General features: G+C 42.8%; 1 protein-coding gene across 2 annotated transcripts in view; it reads left to right on the top strand.

Annotated features, from left to right (window-relative positions):
• The window catches only part of cltca (clathrin, heavy chain a (Hc)), a 40679-nt gene that overhangs the window by 16457 nt on the left and 2410 nt on the right, over positions 1-21812 (top strand). The window contains exons 3-30 of one of the 2 annotated variants that reach the window (XM_065963330.1): positions 2948-3216; positions 3400-3561; positions 3679-3792; positions 3986-4159; positions 6981-7178; positions 7312-7512; positions 8103-8255; positions 8595-8717; positions 9303-9440; positions 9551-9715; positions 9841-10021; positions 10471-10634; positions 13068-13193; positions 13298-13440; positions 14428-14662; positions 14774-14896; positions 14986-15131; positions 15230-15413; positions 16219-16411; positions 16994-17151; positions 17233-17505; positions 17607-17924; positions 18077-18208; positions 18883-18993; positions 19089-19259; positions 19342-19563; positions 19750-19770; positions 21695-21770. In XM_065963330.1, coding sequence (XP_065819402.1) covers positions 2948-3216; positions 3400-3561; positions 3679-3792; positions 3986-4159; positions 6981-7178; positions 7312-7512; positions 8103-8255; positions 8595-8717; positions 9303-9440; positions 9551-9715; positions 9841-10021; positions 10471-10634; positions 13068-13193; positions 13298-13440; positions 14428-14662; positions 14774-14896; positions 14986-15131; positions 15230-15413; positions 16219-16411; positions 16994-17151; positions 17233-17505; positions 17607-17924; positions 18077-18208; positions 18883-18993; positions 19089-19259; positions 19342-19563; positions 19750-19770; positions 21695-21770 — 4674 coding nt within the window. The remainder of the gene's footprint in view (positions 1-2947; positions 3217-3399; positions 3562-3678; positions 3793-3985; positions 4160-6980; positions 7179-7311; positions 7513-8102; positions 8256-8594; positions 8718-9302; positions 9441-9550; positions 9716-9840; positions 10022-10470; positions 10635-13067; positions 13194-13297; positions 13441-14427; positions 14663-14773; positions 14897-14985; positions 15132-15229; positions 15414-16218; positions 16412-16993; positions 17152-17232; positions 17506-17606; positions 17925-18076; positions 18209-18882; positions 18994-19088; positions 19260-19341; positions 19564-19749; positions 19771-21694; positions 21771-21812) is intronic. The other variant, XM_020656356.2, reaches the window with a different exon arrangement.

Genomic DNA, 21812 nt, shown 5'->3' on the forward strand with positions numbered 1-21812 from the left:
GTCGTGGAAAGTCTGATGGCATGTGAACGCTGCATTGATTTAATTGTTTCTGATGGGACCTCCTTCCTAGCATAAGTAGTTCCAGATGAGGAATGAACAGCAGGGACAGACTTTGGCCTGTGAAGCTCACTTGTCAGGGTGTGAAAAAATAAAGTTAAGCTGTCGAGCAGATCCGAGAGCCCAACAATCCTGTGTGTCCATCTGTCTGCGTTCAGCTCTTCGCCTTATCCAACTATTACAACAGCAGTTTGTGAGCCAACAGCTTGTGTCTTAGGATTTGTGGCTAAACTCTTTCTCAGTAATGACTGGACGTCTGAGGCTCTCTTCAGCTCTTTTTGTTGTCCTCTTAAAATTGCCAAATCACTATGATCAGTTTAGAATATCCTCAGCACATTGGCATTACCAAATTATTTACCACAATTCATTTTACTTGCATAAATGTGTAAACCTCTAACCAGGCTAGGAAGAATTGATTTCAGGCCAACATACCTGGTGATCATCAGTTAATGTCAAGTAACAGCTGGTAGAATATAATTTTTTTTGGCAGCCAAACAGCTAACCTATCCATGCGATATCTGCTTTGTCGAAGTTAAACTCTTAACAAAATGTTTGCTCAGGCACGACCTCTTTGTCCAATCACAACCTGAACTGTTTCAACTTCGACATCAGACTGTTGAATCGCTTCACACCTCCTACTGCATTCAAAATCTCACTTCTGCATAGGGAAGTATTCCAATCTGCACTACCGCACTGGCATTTTAAGTGACCTTTCATTGAGTCTCAGTTCTTATAAAAGCAGTATGTTTAGAATGAAAACGTTTTATAAGGTTGATGCTGACATGTTTACATTAGGTGATCTGTCCCTCCTCCCTTTGATGCAGCTTTGCTGAACTGGTGAGGATGTGGTGCAATGTGCAGTAGTAACAAATAGTGCACTTAACTTTTATAGAGAGAGCCCATTGCTGACAATCATGTGACATATAGACACATTACAGTAGTTATCTCTGCCTGGTTAAATTTTACACAGCAAACCCACAAGCCTTGTCATACAGTTTCTCAGAGGAAGGTGATTGGATGAGTGAGTAAGCCTTTTGTATTTTAAAGGTAAACAGAAGTCAAAAAACGTCACCGTAAATGGGTCATGATGATCAACTCAGCTGGATAAAATGTTAGGGAAATACTATCAGGCTTTTATTTGGATTAATAGTAATGACATTTCAAGAGTGCAAAGGATGTGTTATGGCTTTGGGAAAAGCAACATTAAGAGTTTTGGGTCTGTATTGGCTGAAGTTGTAGCACCTGTCTTTGGCTCACTATTAATGCAGCATAGGATCGTCATAAAGCCCTCCTCCCTCCTTCCAACCCCCACTGTCTTTCCTGCTCACTCTTCCGTGATGATGCCTCTCAGCCGACCTTGTCATGTGACTCAGTATCAAGCCTTAACCTTTTCATGTAACCGTCTATGAAGAACCGTCGCAATGCACACACACACGTTCAACCTCTGATCATGGAAATCATGAATAAAGAAAAAAAATTCCTTCTGCTTTGCTCTCTGAAATTTGGCTGCTGCTTCAAGTGGTCCATCCTCCACCTCTGATCCCTCGGCTTAGTGATGGCAGAATGATCTTGACGTTTGTGCTAGTGCATCGGTCTTTGCTTCTTCTTTTTTTTTTCTCACCTAACGATGAGAACTGAATAATGAGCAAAGAAGGAAGTCACACTGCTTCTAAATTAAGCTTTAGCTCTCTAAATTAACCCAAACTAATAGACAATAAATCCAGGTGAGTGAAACTTTTTTTTTGAAAATTTAGCTTCTGGTCTGTTACCTGAACATCATCAAACTTAACTTCAATTGTAGACGACTCCAACATAATCAACTATGGAAACATATCTGACCACTCTCCTCTAAAAGTCTCTCACTTGCTTTAATACCCTCCCACATCAATGGTGCCTGTACCTGTTTAACTGTCCCACTCCACTGTTGTGTATTTGACACAGACGCAGATGTGTTTACCTTTTTTGTGAGTTGTTTGTTGCTTCTACCCTCCTGTCTGCTTTGTTTTTCTCTCGATGAAGGCTGTTCTTTTGGTGGGGCGGGCCACGTAGTCGGATATAATAACACATGAAATGTATTCAGAGTACATAATTTAAACTCATTTGAAAAGCTTTGATAGTTTTAGTTAAATTCTGGGTGAGGTGTGCATGTATTCAGTCGTTCACCATCACACCACAAAGGACATCTGTATACTTTTGGGCTCTTACTTTTGCTCATTGGATTGTGACGTTAATGCACACTCAAAGTTCGACTTTTCATTTTGTTTAGAGACAAAGATTTATGTCACTTCAAAGATGGGATACAAGTGTTTTCTAATGAAACAATCTAAATAATTCTATCATAAATCTGCAAAACAAAGGAAAAATGTGTTCAAATATAAAATAAAGCTGTTTTGTTAGCTTTACTTTTTAAGTCTCATTTGAAGTACCTTTGAGTATCCTGTTAGTGGAAATTCACAACAATCAACTTATCATGAGTTTTTTAATTACTATTTATGAAATCATAGTGTCCATATTTAATATCACTAGTGGTACCAATTTAGTCCTGAACCTGCTTCAACGACACATAAATGACTCAAGGACGACTTGTTCAGCCTCTTAGGAGTCCAAAATTTGATTCACTTGTTCAATTATTTCTGTGCCAATTGTCTCACCACACTTCAGAGTTGACACTATTTCCGACTACAGCATGTGCGGCACCCCCTTTTTATCCCTCATGGCGTCCTTGCTTGATGTCCTCTGTGCCATGACTGCCAATATTTCAAATTTAAATCTCTTCTATTGAAATTTGGTGTTTTTCTTTTCCTGTGTAACATTGTGTGGGCGCGCCCTTGTCAGAAACTATAACTGTCTTCCGGGGCCTGGCTCCTGCCCCTTCTCTCCCCACATGTAGCCGCCAAAACTCTTCAGATCTTCAACATCGAGATGAAGAGCAAGATGAAGGCTCACACCATGACGGACGATGTTACCTTCTGGAAGTGGATCTCCCTGAACACAGTTGCACTTGTGACTGACACTGCCGTCTACCACTGGAGCATGGAGGGTGACTCACAGCCTGTGAAAGTCTTCGACCGCCACTCCAGCCTGGCAGGCTGCCAGATCATCAACTACCGCACTGACGCCAAGCAGAAATGGCTGCTGCTCATCGGCATCTCAGCCCAGGTGATCTACAGCAAATGTCTTCTTTAATGAATTCAAGCATCGTTCAGAGGTTTAGAACTGTAAACATGTCTTTCTCACAGAGAATAAACAGAACAGAAATGTTAAAGATTACAAAACTCTTCTGTGCTGGTATGCCAGGAGCTTTATTTTGTATTAATTTGTGTATCATTTGGTCTTTCTCAGCAAAATCGGGTGGTGGGAGCCATGCAGCTCTACTCTGTTGACAGGAAGGTCTCTCAGCCCATCGAAGGCCATGCTGCCAGCTTCGCCCAGTTCAAGATGGAGGGAAACACAGAGGAGTCGACTTTGTTCTGCTTCGCTGTCAGAGGCCAGGCTGGTGGAAAGGTATCAGCCATGTTAACAACTTAATAAAAAGGGGAAATAGTCTTTAATATCATTCCCGTTCTTTAGCCGACCCCTTGAATCTGCTTCTCACATGGTTGTTTTCTTGTCTTCTCCTAGTTGCACATCATTGAGGTGGGGACACCACCGACTGGCAACCAGCCGTTTCCAAAGAAAGCAGTGGATGTGTTCTTCCCTCCAGAGGCCCAGAACGACTTCCCTGTGGCTATGCAGGTATGAATATATGATTGACCACCCTGCTCAGGCTATGGCTTCTTCAGATATTCTAATTTGAATCTAAGCAAACGTGTAGTTTGTTTGAATTACCTAATATGAGAAATCAAAAGGCTGATAAATCAGAAGACTAAAGAGGATTTTATGTTTCAATTTTTCTAACTTTAGAAATGTTATCTTTGTTTTTTGACAGATAAGCTCCAAGCAAGATGTCGTTTTCCTTATTACCAAATACGGCTACATCCACCTGTATGACCTGGAGACGGGCACTTGCATCTATATGAACCGCATCAGCGGAGAGACCATCTTTGTCACCGCTCCTCATGAGGCCACCTCAGGCATCATCGGGGTCAACAGGAAGGGACAGGTAAGCATGTCATCACACAGTGCTCATGTATTTACAGCACGACAGGTCAGCCGTGTTCATGTCAGAATGGAATTGTGCCGATGAACCAAATAGGCTTCCTTACCAAGACAAACCACATCTTTATTATTTACCCCATATGCCAATGCGATGCAGCTAAATAAATGCAAACGAGTAAAACAACAACTGTCTGTCATCATAAGGCGAGCTCAGACGTTGCTAGCGGGCATAAATAATCCAAGGTGTAGTGTTCCTCACAGAGCGAGGGGAGAGGGTTGTGTCTTACTGTTTTTGTGAAGCTGAACCAGAGAGGAGAACTGGATCCAGCCAGCTGATGAATAATGTTCCAGCCAGGCCACACACCACATGAATAATTGAGCAGAAAGAGGAAAGCTGATCTGAGCCAGTGACGGGTCTCGTTGTATGCTGGGGCAGTGAAGTGTGCGTGTGTGTGCGTATGTCACATGCACGCAAACTCATACACACACATGCAGTGATCTCAGAGATAATAGGTCACTGTCTTGGTCCTGTGGTACCTCCACATGAGTGTGTCAGTGGCTAACAATATTGGTAACTTGATGCTAATTTATACATTGATACAGAGGTTTTCCAATAAATGTTTTTTAAAACCCAGTGCTCTCTTTGTTCAACAATAAATAAAAGGAAAACTGACAGAGGATTTGAAACAGAACTAAACTTTATTTCATGCTGCTTGATTGATTGGTTCCTTATTGGTCTGGACAAGCAGAGCAGTTAGGGATTCAACAAAAAAGATAGTCTTCTTTTTCCCCCCGTCTTGTTGCTCTGCTCTTTTGGCATGCTGTCATGCACACAGAGGAATGTTATATACATTTGTAACAAATAATAATATTACATTGAGCGTATATGCCAAATGAAAATTATGAAGCATTATATGCGTCCCATGTACAGAGTTTGCACTTGTGCCACTGGTTGCATGTCTCTTTTTGATGCATTCATTCCCCATTCTCTTTCCCTCCATGTCCTGTCACACTTCATCTGTGACATCATAACATTTCAAATAAAAGGCCCCAAAAAGCCAGAACAGGATGTGGAGAACTACTTAAACTATTTATCTTCCATTGTTTTTAAAGTCTTCTGCAATAAGAAAGAACAAATTATATTCAAAGAGAGGATGTGAATTGTGTCTGCAACACAAAGCAAAAGAACTTAGCTGGTAAAAACTAATTTTGAATCACAGAATGTGTGATACCATGACTCAGACCACACAGCGCGCTTGAGATCATCCTGGGTCAACAATGATATGCATGTTTGTGCCGCACATACCGGAGAGGGACAGATGAGGGAAGGAGAGATGGAGAGGAAGATGAGTGAAGGAGAGACAAAGGAGGGAAAGAGAGACTGAGAGAGAGGGACAGAGTTAGAGGTGGGGGTGGGTGAGGGGAGTTTATAGACAACCCTTGACCACATGACGTGAAAAGAGAGGCACAGCCTGGCGCTCTCAATCCTCTTAGTGTGGGTCCTCTCATCCAATCAAAACCCCCTCCTCATCATCCATGTCATCCACACGGCATAGACCTGTGAAGTCTGCCCCGTAGTTTGACTATTCTGTGTGTGTGCCTTTCCCGGTGTATCACTTGATACGAAAGCTCAGGTGTCATCTGATGCTCGGTGCTGCAGTTCAGAAGAGATGTTCTGACAAATTGGACCTTCTTTTTTCCATTAGACTCTGCCACATTTAATTCACATCTCTCTGTTTGTAATCATGCCTGACTTTGATATTAGCCTCTTTCTAAAGTCGTATCCTCCTCCCTGATTACACCTACATACACAGTTTTCACCAAGAGACCTTTTATTACTCCTTCTTTTTAATTTAAACAACCTTAAATTAGTCCGCCCACATTATGCCGAGTGAGTGCCTCTACTTTGGTGGCAGGAAGAATGAGGTTTAGTCACCCATGCTAAAAGCCGGGGTGCTGACCTGCTGGTCTTGTTTGTAGAGGGGCAAACATTGGCTGTCTTTCTCCTCCAGCCCCCCCTCCCCTTTCCTTCACCCTGCTCTTTTCATTCAGCTCTCTCTCTGTAGCCAGACTGCTCACAAAAGCTGTGCGTTACACTGACCCACTAATAATACATTTGCATTCAGCCGCCACAACCCAAGGCCAGACAGGGTTTAATGGAGTTTAATGCTTCTGCACACAGTCAATTCTGCTGAGCTTGTGCTCTCTGCTGATTTCTGGCACACAATGTGAATAGGGAATTTGTTGATTTATGGCAATGTTGTTGATGTGTGTAAGATTGGTTGGGATAAAAAAGGCCATTCATCAAATGTTGATTTATTGGTCTTATTTGATTCAGAGCCTTTCTAAACATTGCGGGGACAAGTATAGGGGTCACCTGAGTTAATTTGTCAAGACGATTTATAGAAAATATAAGGAGATGAAAAGTAAGTGGATGAGAAGCTGCATGCCTAACTGGGGATTGATCTCTGCAGATTAATGATACTGACAAGATACAAAGAGATTTATACAAATCTTTTAAATGGCTTACACCTTCTCACATTTTTTACATTTTAGTCATGAGTTCTAAAAATGTGTTTATATATTGCAAATGAGAGGTTACCAAACCACATTATCACCTAACGACCAAATATTAGGATGCATAAACTAGAGCTTTGAAATCGCATTTGGTATGACGGACATTAATAAAAGTTTGTGAGGGCAAATTATTCCAAACTATTTTCATCAGAAAAGATGCTACTATCAAATAGCATGATCAGTGTTCCTCTAAGTCTGCTCTGTAGTGTACTTCACTGCAACATTGTGTGTCTATTTTTGTAACACAGGTGCTGTCAGTCTGCGTGGAAGAGGAAAACATCATCCCCTACATCACTAACGTGCTGCAGAATCCAGATCTGGCTCTCCGCTTGGCCGTCCGCAACAACCTGGCTGGCGGTGAGGAGCTCTTTGCCCGCAAGTTCAACAACCTGTTTGCTGCTGGAAACTACTCCGAGGCCGCCAAGGTTGCTGCAAATGCACCAAAGGTATTTATAATGTGAGCTTGAACCAGTGGCGTCCTCAGAGATTTTGAATAAACTTTATTAAAATGTCTCATAATCTACTTTTGAATTAATTAGCAGTTGAGACATCCCCTCACTTCTACATATCACCTTTCAGGGTATCCTGCGAACCCCAGACACCATCCGCCGCTTCCAGAGTGTTCCCACTCAGGCAGGACAGACCTCCCCCCTGCTGCAGTACTTCGGTATCCTGTTGGACCAGGGCCAGCTCAACAAGTTCGAGTCCCTGGAGCTCTGCAGGCCGGTCCTCCAGCAGGGACGAAAGCAGCTTTTGGAGAAGTGGCTGAAGGAAGACAAGGTATTTCAGATCTCCATCTTGGCATTCACTCACAGGAAGAGGCTCTTCCTGATTTGCCTGTTTGTTTACATGTCCCGCCTATTCTCCCGGATCATGTGACGACATCTTTTATGTAAGGAATTTGTGACGCTTCTTTTAGAAAATGTCGTTTTGGGCTGTTCCATGCTGCAGCAATGATTAAAAATAGAACCTGAGAATCAAATCCCAGAAAGTGGGATTTTAAGCCTCTTTATACTTTACTGATATAGATAAGGGTATTTGAATGTTGTCTAGCATATACACATATTCCTCATGTGTATTTTGTTGTTGTGACAGGTTTATTTTTGGGCTTTCTATGCCTTCATTTGATGTGAAAGTGGATAGAGTAGGAAATCAGGGAGAGAGAGTAGCCTAGGGAATGACATGCAGGAAAGGAGCCAAAGGTCGGATTTGAACCTGGGTCGCCTGCTTCGAGTCTTCGTCTTCAAATCTACAGAAATATGATAAAGAGGAATAAATATGAAGCCAAGTAAAGTAACATCACCGTAGTCGTTGTTTTAAAACGGCCCTGGATTGCTTCCAGTGCTGATGTTACTTGTTCTACGTTTCAGTTGGAATGCTCAGAGGAACTGGGTGACCTGGTGAAGGCAGTGGATCCCACCTTGGCTCTGAGTGTCTACCTGAGGGCCAACGTTCCCAACAAAGTCATCCAGTGCTTCGCAGAGACTGGTCAGTTCCCCAAGATCGTCCTGTACGCCAAGAAGGTACGTCTGTCCAGCTAAGATGATTTTAGAGCTCTTTATGATTATTTTCTATTAAAGAAATGCATCACAAAACCACAAATGCACACCCCTTTAAGAATGCATTAGAAGAGCTATTTTGTAATGCTTCATTTTAAGATTAAGTTCCAATAAACTTCAGTTAAAAGCAAAGAATTTATCCCATTCGACTCTGCAATGGAAGCAAGTCGAGCATTGCATCGACTAGTACTTTTCTGTTGGATGATGTGACAATTATAGTCCTAATTATAGATGGATTTCAACAGGCTGTGCCAAAACAGTTTAAGGTAAACAATATCTGTTGTTTTTCTTTTATTACTCTAGGTGGGCTACACTCCAGACTGGATCTTCCTGCTGAGGAACGTGATGCGGATCAACCCTGAACAAGGCCTCCAGTTTGCCCAGATGCTGGTCCAGGATGAGGAGCCACTGGCTGACATCACTCAGGTCAGATGAGGGGAGGAGGGATTTCCAGTTATCTGTCAGCATAGATTTACACACCTGGGTTCTTCTGCTGTTGGTTTTCTGTGTTGATTTGGTTATTCAGTGTTTAGGGTTCCTTTGCTTTTGCCTAAAATTGCTTTAGTGTATGTTAAAGCACTTTGTACATTTTGACTCGTTCCATGTCTGCATTTAACAAGTGCATCCCCAAAATTTCCTTGAAATCTGACAAAGTATTTGACTAAGTCACATGACAGGACGTGTGTGAACCTTTCCTGTAGTGTAAAGGAAATCTAGTTCTTCCTCTGCTTCCTGCCTCTGCAGACTCTCTGCATTGCGAATGTCAAATGCTGACACAGCTTCTGTGCTGCTGAAAGCGCTTTACCAGGAGGGTGAAAGAGTTTTAACCATAAAACAAGTGGGCTTTTTTCAGCTTTTCATTGCAATTCAATTTTAAGCAACTTAAAAAACACGTGGTCCTCTTGCATCTTTTTTTTCCAAGGGGGAGTTGCATCCTTGAAAGCTACATCAGCATGGTCTTCTCCTTCCTTGATTTTCAATTCTCACCTGTATGCCTCCATGTCTGTGCAGATTGTGGATGTGTTCATGGAGTACAACCTGATCCAGCAGTGCACCTCCTTCCTCCTGGATGCTCTGAAGAACAACAGACCCTCAGAGGGACCTCTGCAGACTCGCCTGCTGGAGATGAACCTCATGCATGCTCCACAGGTTGACACATCCGCACTTAACTAAATCAGATCTCATTCATAAAGCTGCGTTTCCTTTTTTAAATTTTTTAATAACAAACTTCTTTTTATTACTTTTTGTCATGGATGCAGGTTGCTGACGCTATCCTGGGCAACCAGATGTTCACCAACTACGACCGTGCCCACATCGCCCAGCTGTGTGAGAAGGCGGGACTTCTGCAAAGAGCCCTGGAGCACTACACCGACCTTTACGACATCAAGCGTGCTGTTGTGCACACACACCTGCTCAACCCAGAGGTAAGCTGGATAGGGGAGGTGAAATAAACTGAAGGGGGATTTTTATTTTTTGTTTAAGTTGAATTGTTTATTGTGAAAATTTCTGATAACATAATGGTCAACACATATCCTTGCTACTCCTCCAGTGGCTGGTGAACTTCTTTGGCTCGCTGTCGGTCGAGGACTCTCTGGAGTGCCTCAGGGCGATGCTGTCGGCCAACATCCGCCAGAACCTGCAGATCTGCGTCCAGGTGGCCTCCAAGTACCATGAACAGCTCAGCACGCAGTCTCTCACTGAGCTCTTTGAGTCCTTCAAGAGCTTTGAAGGTGAGATCCTAAACTAATGTTGGCCTGCTGTCACTGTGATATTTGAATCTTTTAGAGATAATGCACAATGTTTACATGAGATGATGTTTAAATTATTGCATCCAGTTTAAAAATGAGTGTCTCTTCGTGTAGTTTTATTAATGCATCTATCACATCCCCTCCCCCAGCCTCTGAACTTAGATAGATGTTCGCTTGATCCGGCCAGAGCAGCGGCAGGACAATCAATAGATTGTAGAGCGTGGCCTGGAGGAAAATAAGTTCAGAACTAGTACTACCACTGGAATAACAAAGAAAAAGGGTTAAGCAAGGAGAAGAGAAAATGCTAGTGTCAGTTTTATATTTTCAGGTTCGAACACTGAATCAACGAGGCTGTCAGTATTTAGGAGCAGCTGTGGACAGAGCTGCCCTTCTTTTGAAGCTGTGTTTAAGTGACTGTCTGTGTCTCTCAGGTCTCTTCTACTTCCTGGGCTCCATTGTGAACTTCAGCCAGGACCCCGAAGTTCACTTCAAATACATCCAGGCCGCCTGCAAGACTGGCCAGATCAAAGAGGTGGAGAGGATCTGCAGGGAGAGCAACTGCTACGACCCCGAGCGCGTCAAGAACTTCCTCAAGGTGAAGCCGCAGTGACAGCAGAAAAGATCAAACCCTGACAGCGTCTTCTTTCTATACCTGCTCCTTTATTATTTTACTTCTGTCACTCTTTCTTCCTCACACACTTTACTCCTCTGGTCCTAATCTACTCCATCTGTTGTCATCTTTAAATCTTGCCTGAACAGTTTTTTCATCGAAATCAAAACGTTGTAGTGTTGCCCTTTTTTTGAATTTTCTAATTCCGCTCTGATTTCATGAAGTCAGTCTTTAAAATGCTCTGTGCATTTCATCGACTTTGACCCCTTTTTATGAATTCAAACACAATTACTGTCACTAGAAGAGACCGACTAATTTGCCTGTTTTGGTTTTAAATGTTGAAAAGCACCAACCTGATGGCAGTCCGTTATTTTTTTGTGCTTTTCCTCTTGTGCCTTTGGAATGGCAGGACATATATCAGGTAAATTTAACCCTCCCTCTGGTGCGGGACGTCCCGTTTCTTTTCTAACTTTCACCCCTTCCCTTTACGGCCCAGGATTGAAACTGGGATTTGTATGGAGACGTATATGCTTATATACCAAAATCCATACAGCTCTCTGAGCACACTGTAGCTCTAGTCATTCAGTGGATGTTTTTGTGTGTATTTGCAGTCAATGGTGAACAAGTGGTGCTCCATATTTGAGGACATTTAAAGTTGTATATGTGTGTAAATCGTGTAGCCCCATCTTAGGAGCCTGTATTCAGTGCAGCATGTTATATGATGTTACCAATGAGGTGCACAATCCCAGTTTGTTAATCCTGTATGAGTGTGGAGGCAGCAGTGTGTCGCCACACCGGTGTTATCATTGTGGTACAGAGGACTAGTGGTCAGTGCTGTCTAGTATTCACCTGAAAACTGTGTACAGGTAGGAGAGATTAGAGGTCTTTTGTCTTGTGATTCTGACGTGAAACACTAATATTCAATGTGACATTGTCTTAGTGACAAACCTTTTACTTCCCCTCATTAATATTGTATTAGTTGTGGGATTTTTTTTTTTAAAACCACACAAGGACGGTCGACTGTTAAAATTGAAAATGATATTTCATTTTCAGTGCCACGCTATTCTGCACAGTTCACCAAACATCAACAATACGGGGTGTCAACATTTTGATTCCAAAATCAATGAATCAAAATAAGCTTTGAAATTTGATCAGGGAAATTAAAAACAAATAGTCCTCCTTGTATTTCATCCCCCTAATCCTTATCGCTTGATAGGCTAACTGAAACGCTATAATGAGGATGCTTACAGGCACAGATAGTCTAGTTTTTTGTCCCTATGCCGTTTACAAGCCTGATGGAAATATATATTTTTACTGAATACATGAAGCAGACTTACAGCCCTGTAAACTGTTGGCTGGTTACACGGCACTTGTGTGGCAGGAGGCTGTTCTTTACAATATCCACTGGATATTATCCAGTAAAACTCAAGATTAGATGTTGAATCCTCTCAAGACATCTCTAAAGGATACTCCACTTATCTAACATCATCTATCAGAAAGTCTAATTTTGGATTCCCAAACACATGACCTGTAGCAACATTTGAAATAATCAAGTTTGTAACTTTAAGTGATTTAAAAAAAAAAAAAGCTTGATACCTAAGTAGGCTGTCAAATAATTTAATGTATTAAAAGTGATTAATCACAAAAAATGCAATAGTTCATCTTGATAAATTGCAATTTTGTAACTCCATTATTTTTGTCTTTTTTCAATTTTTTATTTATTTTTATTTATTTTTGTCTGTCTTACGTTGAGAGTACTTTATGTGCTGTGTGCTTTTATTTTGAAATAAAGTAAGTCCCTTCTGGTAGATGGTAGGTTAGGACACGAAGTTAAGCTCAGAAACAGGAAGTGGTTAGGGATCCCAAAGTGAGGTCAAACAGCTCAAAGGAACGGTAACAAAGGTCAATGTGTGATGTCATAAGGTGGATATTACTTTGGACTCGTCAGCTGAGCTGTCTGAGAGTTTGTTAAAGTGAAATGAGACATTCAAAGATGCAGCAGTGTCCTTCTTTTACATCACTGAGACTACAGGGAGACACTGAGGATGACTATCTACGGTGAGACTGAAGGGACAAAATAGCATGAGATAATAAATAAAAAAATTAATAAAATAAATGTCAAACCCTAATTAATCGCGATTAACTACTTCATGTGGACAGCTTTAAGTCCATGCTAAAGCCAAAAGGATGATCTTGAGGTAAAGAATCAAATTGAGTTGTGATTTTGGAGAATCGTGACACCCCTGTCAACAATACAGTCATACCTGCAGCAGAGTAAGAATAAGTGCGGAGGTATGAGATCAACACAGTTGCATCAGATTGTTGGCTGATGTTTTGTGGCTCGTATGGAAATACGCTTGTCTGGTTTTCTGTCTTTCTCATCGTGACCTCTTGTCCTCTACTCTTTGTTACCAACAGGAAGCCAAACTCACCGACCAGCTGCCGCTCATCATCGTCTGTGACCGTTTCGACTTTGTTCATGATCTGGTGCTCTACCTGTACCGCAACAACCTGCAGAAGTACATCGAGATCTACGTTCAGAAGGTGAGGATCAATGGAGAAGCCTTTAAACACAACAAGACGATTATACTGCATTGTTTATCAGAGATCACATACATGGGTATAATCATTAAAAATGTGTGTCTCAGGTGAATCCAAGCCGTCTGCCTGTTGTGGTCGGTGGTCTCCTGGACGTGGACTGCTCAGAGGACGTTATCAAGAGTCTAATCCTGGTGGTTAGGGGACAGTTCTCCACTGATGAGCTGGTCGCTGAGGTGGAAAAGAGGAACAGGTGAACAATTCAACCTCTGTGTTTCCAAACATTTTAAACAGCGCTAAAGATTTCTAAACGTTTTCCTCGCAGCTGTTGGTGACGTTTTCAGTTTGAGAACTTTGTTATCAGGAGAGAGAATTTTACAGCCTCTTGCTGCAGCTTTGTCTGATTTCAAATTCAACTCATGTTTCAAACAAGATAAATGAGCCCTGATCAAAAGGGCTATCATCCCACTTATGCCCTACTGATACCAAAAGTGGGCACCATAACCCAAACAGCATTGCCACCTTCTACAGACCAAGGCTCTGTTTATGCGGGCTAGCAAGTTCCTGACTGCCACTTCTACCTACCGTACCACATGGACATTAATGACCATCACAACCCAAACAGCATTGATATTTTCTTCTTAACATTAAAACAATCTGGAACAACTTTTCTACTGCCGACTTATTATCTTTCCCCTTTTTTAACAAAGCACAGGGTCAAAGCAACTTGTGTGATTTCTGTTTTTCTTCTTTTCATAAATGCTCATAACCAAAAAATGTTAGGTTGGTTTTTAAAAGACAAAACAGAGCATATATGAGGAGATGAATCTATGTTAAAATTATTAAAGCATTGCCATTACTTTAGAATTTATCCACCAAAGTTACAGTTTTCCCTCAAATATTAATTTACGCCTTTATTTCACTCATATGCAGAAGTTTCTTTGTTGCCATGCCAATCAGGAATTTATCCACCCTTGATGATTTTTTTTCACGAGGTATTTTTGGGACCTTCCTTCATTTGTTTCTGTTGGCCACATCCCCCGGCTATTATTCAAGGCCGACTGTTATTTGTAGGAAATATGCTCCGTGTGTTAACAGTCACTCAGCAAAGCAGAAAGACGCAGGGGTCAGTTTGCATGCAGGTCCATCGTTAAAGTCATGCAGAGTAGTGTTCTTGGAAAGTAACAAGTTCTGACACGACCTCCCCGAAAGAGTTCTGACACCACTTCCTCTCTCACAGACTGAAGCTGCTGCTGCCGTGGCTCGAGTCTCGCATCCACGAGGGCTGTGAGGAGCCCGCTACCCACAATGCTCTGGCCAAGATCTACATTGACAGCAACAACAACCCCGAGCGCTTCCTGAGGGAGAACCCATTCTACGACAGCCGTGTGGTGGGAAAGTACTGCGAGAAGAGGGACCCCCACCTGGCCTGTGTGGCCTACGAGAGAGGACAGTGTGACCAGGAGCTCATCAATGTAAGGAGGAGATTTTTGTACTCATTTATTTTAAGTTCTCACTCTTTGTTTTGATTTAGTTTATTAACAGAACATTTCTTGATTTTTCTTTTTTTTTTCTTTTCCCTTCAGGTCTGCAATGAGAATTCCCTGTTCAAGAGCTTGTCTCGCTACCTGGTCCGCCGCAAAGACCCCGACCTGTGGGCCAGCGTGCTGCTGGAGACCAATCCCTTCAGACGACCGCTCATTGACCAGGTAACATACACCACACAGGAGGAGTCTTTTTTTTTTTATTTCTTACATCTGCCTGGTGCTTCTCTAAGTTTTTATTTCTCTCACCTCAGGTGGTGCAGACTGCCCTGTCAGAGACCCAGGACCCAGAGGAGGTGTCTGTCACAGTCAAGGCCTTCATGACCGCGGACCTGCCCAACGAGCTCATCGAGCTGCTGGAGAAGATCGTGCTGGACAATTCCGTCTTCAGCGAACACAGGTGTGTAGATAAAACACGGTGTATGGTTTTCTGTGATTTTAAGAGTAAAAAATCTGAAGTGTGCTGATGATTCTGTGTCCGCTCCTCTCCTGTCACAGAAATCTGCAGAACCTGCTGATCCTGACCGCGATCAAAGCGGACCGCACCCGTGTGATGGAGTACATCAGCAGGCTGGACAACTATGACGCCCCTGACATCGCTAACATCGCCATCAGCAACGAGCTCTTCGAGGAGGCCTTCGCCATCTTCAAGAAGTTTGACGTCAACACCTCTGCTGTGCAGGTCAGTCATCACCTCTCAAACAGCCAGTGTGTGTTAGATATCAGATCAAGCTATTTACTCAAATCACAACACTCAGAGGCTCGTCAATAAACGGCTCCAGTGAGCGGAATAAAGTTTTTCTCTGGTGTCGTCACAAGTCAAAGCACAACGTTTCAATCATGTATGTAGATATTATGAATGCACCACTATCTCCACTTTGTCAAACAAGCTGAGAAGCTCTGATGAGTGAGAGAAGCAGATAAAACAAGTGTTCCTGTTAGACACTGTCAGGGTCTTGTGGAGCCCCTCCTTCCTTGTTCCTTCACTCCGAGTGACAGGAATGAAAATAGTAACAACTTAAGTTTACAGTGAGTGTAGTTGCAGTGTTTTTGGTTTTTTTTTACCCCTGGGGCGCAACCGAGGCTGTAAGGAAACTTAAAAAGAAACCATTCAGTGGTTCCCCTAGGTTTAAAGCATTGGGGGGGGTGGGGACACGACGACACAAACACTTAAAGGAATCTTGGTGTTCATGTGTTACTTTTAATGACAGATGTCCTTTTCTATCGGAAACGTATCCTTAAATGACTTCTTTCCCTGATTTCCGACTCTATCCACTATCCTATCTCTACAATAAAGACACAAAAAGCCCAAAAATAAATCTTTTAAAAAAGATATTGGGGGTTAGGGCCACCCCCCCAATATAATGGTAGGGAAAACACTGCCATTAATTGAAGCTGGTTTTGTCCCTGATGCTCTCTCATGTAGCATGTTGTTACGACACAGTGTTACAAATACTTTTTTGACTGAAGAATTTTTTCCTACTTAGGTGCTGATTGAGCACATCGGGAACCTGGACCGGGCCTACGAGTTTGCAGAGCGCTGCAATGAGCCGGCTGTGTGGAGCCAGCTGGCCAAGGCTCAGCTGCAGAAGGAGCTGGTCAAAGAAGCCATCGACTCGTACATCAAAGCTGACGATCCCTCCGCATACATGGAGGTGGTGCAGGCTGCTGATAAGAGCGGTAAGGAGACCGGTTTGTGCTCCAGTGAGAATAGACGGCTGGGAATGCAGCCCACTCAGAATTTGTCATATTCCATGATGTTCAAAATCATTACGTAAAATAGTATTTTAAACAGCTTGTATAGCTTTAGGAGCAGACTTTTGGTTCCTTTTTTATAAAATCAGTTCAGGACCACACACACTCCTATATCAGCCTACATGAGTCATCTTTCTAACATAAGAGTCAGAAAAACACAACATTTAAATGCTTTATTCAGTGTTTTGAACTCTTTTCACTTATGGATGTGGTTTTTTTTTTTGAAGTGGGGAAAAAACAATTTGTGTAAAAATTGAGATCGTGACCACAAATATTCCCAGCCCTAGTTTTTTGGATAATTCAGCTTTCATGAAAGTCTTATAAATAACATTATTAACCTCTAAGTCAGTTCTGCCAGATGTGTAGGACATGCACATGATTATAATGCTGTTTCACCAGACCCCAGTGTAAAAGAAAAACAGCAAGCACAGTAGACTAAAACAGCGTTTTAAAGACTAGGGTGATTCAGAAACACAGCCGCTAAACATTTCCGTCCATGTTGTCCAGGTAACTGGGAGGACCTGGTGAAGTTCCTTCAAATGGCTCGTAAGAAGGCCCGCGAGTCCTACGTGGAGACGGAGCTCATCTTTGCTTTGGCCAAAACCAACCGCCTGGCTGAGCTGGAGGAGTTCATCAACGGACCGAACAACGCCCACATCCAACAGGTAAGCCACCGCTCTCTTACAACACCTTGTGATTAAGTTATCAGGTCAGATACTCATGTTTAATATCTTTACTGAATGCAGGTCGGTGACCGCTGCTACGATGAGAAAATGTACGACGCTGCTAAGCTGCTGTACAACAACGTGTCCAACTTTGGTCGTCTTGCTTCGACTCTGGTGCACCTCGGAGAGTATCAGGCAGCTGTGGACGGAGCCCGCAAGGCCAACAGTACCCGCACCTGGAAGGAGGTGTGCTTCGCCTGCGTGGATGGGAAGGAGTTCAGACTGGCCCAGATGTGCGGCCTCCACATCGTGGTGCACGCTGATGAGCTGGAGGAGCTGATCAACTACTACCAGGTAAGACGGAAAGTTTTAATCTGAGAATACTTTACACTTGAGACATGCGATTTTTAAAATGTAGGTATTTAAATACCCACACTCCATCCTCCCTCCCTCAGGACCGTGGATACTTTGAGGAGCTGATCACCATGCTGGAGGCCGCCCTGGGCCTGGAGCGTGCTCACATGGGCATGTTCACAGAGCTTGCCATCCTTTACTCCAAGTTCAAGCCCCAGAAGATGAGGGAGCACCTGGAGCTCTTCTGGTCCAGAGTCAACATCCCCAAAGTCCTGAGAGCGGCGGAGCAGGCTCACCTGTGGGCCGAGCTCGTGTTCCTGTACGACAAGTACGAGGAGTTTGACAACGCCATCATCACCATGATGAACCACCCAACAGACGCCTGGAAGGAGGGACAGTTCAAGGACATCATCACTAAGGTCTGGTTTGACTTCATGTTCATTCTCAGATTGTGACTATTTCAATATTTTGATTGTTATAGGGCTTTCACACTTATTGCAAAAAGTAACATCATCATGTTGCTCTCAGTATTCACCTCAATGACTGATTCCGTCTCTTGCTCTCTGTGCAGGTGGCCAACGTGGAGCTCTACTACAAAGCCACCCAGTTCTATCTGGAGTTCAAGCCCTTGTTACTGAATGATTTGCTGATAGTGCTTTCACCCAGACTGGACCACTCCCGCGCTGTCAACTTCTTCAGCAAGGTACGCTTGAATCTCTATCTCAACAATAAGGAGGGAGCTGTAATTCTGATTTCTGATTCTGTACATTAAAGAGTGTTTGATTTGAAAAGTTCATATTTACATTTCCACCTATTTTCATTCAGTAAAACAAAAAGTGAATAGTTTACCATGTATGACTGAGATCCCTCGCCCCTGAAACAGAAACCTCTAGCCTGCATGGACTGATACATGAAATATGCTCCATGTTTACGTCACTGTTACTATCACTTTAGATTTGACAGGCGTTCCTACATTATTTTTTTTCTTGATTTTTCTTTTGCGATAGTTCATTTTAACCTGTCAGAGAGAAGTAAGAAAGTTCACATTAAAACTTTAAAGAGCTGTTTGAATTCAACATGTACTTGCTTTGATGGAGAGACTAAGGGTCACTACAAACCTGCAACTCTCCAAACTGGCTCACAAATATTTTTGTGCACCAGGAACATGTGTTTGACCATTTCCTTGACATATTCTTTAATTCCATCAAAGTTGTTTTATTGAAAAAATTACAGACCTGGTCGTTTGTCAGCTCCTACATGGAAACATTTAGAAACAACCTTATCTGCAGATGTCCTCAATCTTTTCTGTTTAAATTGAGGAGAAACTTGTATGAAAAGTTGGCTATCGAGTTGACGATTGTACACGTGTATCCACAGGTGAAACAGCTGCCTCTGGTCAAGCCGTACCTGCGGTCAGTACAGAATCACAACAACAAGTCAGTCAATGAAGCACTTAACAACCTCTTCATCACAGAGGAGGACTATCAGGTGAGAGAGCCTCGAACACCGCTTTGTTCAAATCTTTTTATTCGATAAATGTCTTAATTCTTTAAATGTAATGTTCGCTCTTTCACACTCATTAGGCACTGAGGACATCAATAGATGCCTACGACAACTTTGACAACATCTCCCTGGCGCAGCGTTTGGAGAAACACGAGCTGATCGAATTCAGGAGAATCGCTGCGTACCTCTTCAAGGGTAACAACCGCTGGAAACAGAGTGTGGAGCTCTGCAAGAAGGACAAGCTCTACAAGGTGACGATTCGCCCTCAAACGTTGACTGTTTTTTTTCACAGATTGACCATCCCTTAACCTGTCAGTGCTGTCTCTCCCGCAGGACGCCATGCAGTACGCATCAGAGTCCAAGGACACAGAGCTGGCGGAGGAGCTGCTGGCCTGGTTCCTGCAGGAGAACAAGAAGGAGTGTTTCGCCGCCTGCTTGTTCACCTGCTACGACCTGCTGCGGCCCGATGTGGTGCTGGAGACGGCCTGGAGGCACAACATCATGGACTTTTCTATGCCATACTTCATTCAGGTCATGAGGGAGTACCTCAGCAAGGTGGGTCTGACTCGCACCGTCAGTGATGTCATCATGCCTGTTTGAATGAATGCTATAGGCTCATTAACGTCCTTCCTTCCTGTTCTGATTGTCAGTTTGATTAAAAGATACTCTCAACGTTTTGTGATAGTCTTAACAGAGAAATCTCTTCATATTTGTCTCCTATGCTGCACCTCTTCTCTCCAGGTTGACGCAGTTCAGGAACAGGTGAAAAGCTCAAACGCACTGGTTGTGATCTTCAAGTATTTAGCTCGAAACATTGTGGCCTTGAGTGTGCATGGTTTTAGCTACACGCTCACTTGGACACAGTCACTGAGAAACTGTCAGGCTGACTGATATGTTGTGTTGAAAGAAAATGAGACAGTCAGTAGTGATTACATATTATCTGATAAACGGACGCATGCTAATCAAATTTCCGTAAAGGATGGAGTCGTAAAATATTTGTTTGATTCCTGTATATGAGGATCAAGTGACTGATAAGAGAGAGAAATATTAAAAGCAAAAATGAAGTGGCTTTACGTTTAACCTACTGACTATACATAGTCTTCTCCTCCATCCATTCTTCAAAATCGAATCGGACTTACGCCAGCAAGGGGTATTGACATATTGACGCTGGTGATAACGTTTGTGGCCAGAGTCTGCGTAGTCAGAATTAGCTGGTGGAGCTGCAGTATTGATGTCCCACCTCTTCTTCTAAACAAAACACACTTTTGTCTCACCGATAAAATGAAAAAGACCCCTCAGGTGGGTAAAGTCCAGTGGTTTAAAGACTCGGATATACTTGCTTTAGAACCACACATATGCATGTTAATGAGCACATTCTTGCCCGTGTACAACGCGTGTTACTGGAGGATTCCTCTAGAGGGAGCACCACATAAAGATGACGTAAAACAGAAGTACAGATGATCTCATGTGTGGAAAGTTGAAGGACTCTTATGTAAGTGTTTAAGTTTCAACTCACCGTTCCTCCTCTACTCTGCTAACCCGGTGCACACAGCAGGAGCAGAGAGAATCACTCCCATGATTCCCCACCAGCCTTGACATTTGTTATTTTTGTGAATGAGAGCCCCCCTGGTGGTGGACTTTACGCACTGTGCGTTTAAGAGATCACAGCCCCCAGCTGCAAACTGCAACAGACATTAAAGGAGTTTTCACACGCTGCACTGTAATCTTTAACATGCTGGAGGGCTTCTAAAAACATAAAATATCAAATGTTTTCTCGCTCGGAGAGAAGCTTCAACATGTCTAGTAATCGTTTCCTTACGGAGACAGACAATGCACATTGTGGACTTGAATATGTTTTTCAGAGATTGTCATGTTTGAGATATTCTGTGGTTCTTAGAAGCATGCGTGGAAACATCTCTGGCTGATACCGAGCAGCAGGCTGTTGGTCTTTGCCTGGCTTCTTTTAAAAAAAGGAAAGCTGTGGGGTGCACCTTGTCTGAGACTCACTACCCTCCTCTTCCTCCCTCCTCGCCCCCTCCTTCCTCCCTCCTCCCTCCTTAACTGCATCTCAGTGCTGCAGCCTGTTCCTCACTGCCAGCAGTTCATCACATAGACAAACGCATGGGACTGTTTCTGTTTCAGTGACTCTAAAACTCAGTGGAGATGTGTGCGGACAACGTTCTGCAGACGCATGTGGGAAACTGATAAACGTACATATTAAAGATGAGACACTGCACCGCTTAGCATGTCTTTTTTTTATGTCTTAATAAAACCTTCATCCAGGTGCTTCTGCTTCCAACGAGAACGTCATGTTTACACTCTGGTTGTTTCCTGTCATGACTTGCTGCCTGATGCTCTACTTTTTAAAAACTTTATATGTTTTTTTTTTTTGTGCCGATTTCAAGTCAGAACAGAGAAAATGAAAAATTGTATAAAGCAAGAACATTTAAAGTAGAAGGTTCAGTTGTCTGAAATAGCCTTTTGTTTCTCAGTTTGTTTGTTTTTTTGTTTTGGGTAAAATCTGCTCAGAGTTTTAGCACTCCCTTTCTGACAACATGTAGCCGTCTTATTAATCCATCTAAAGATCTCTACAGAATCATTTTAAACTGTAGGCTGTAGCTGTTGATGTTGTCATTACATGTTGTCTCTCTGTTCTAAATGCTGTTCTCATTTCTTTGACCTGCAGGTAGATAAACTAGAAACCTCAGAGTCCCTAAGGAAAGAGGAGGAGCAGGCAACAGAGACGCAACCCATCGTCTACGGTAACAGCCCTCTCATTACACCCATGTTTGTTTGAAAGCAGC

This window comes from Labrus bergylta, chromosome 14, assembly GCF_963930695.1.
Source record: "Labrus bergylta chromosome 14, fLabBer1.1, whole genome shotgun sequence".
NCBI lineage: Eukaryota > Metazoa > Chordata > Actinopteri > Labriformes > Labridae > Labrus > Labrus bergylta.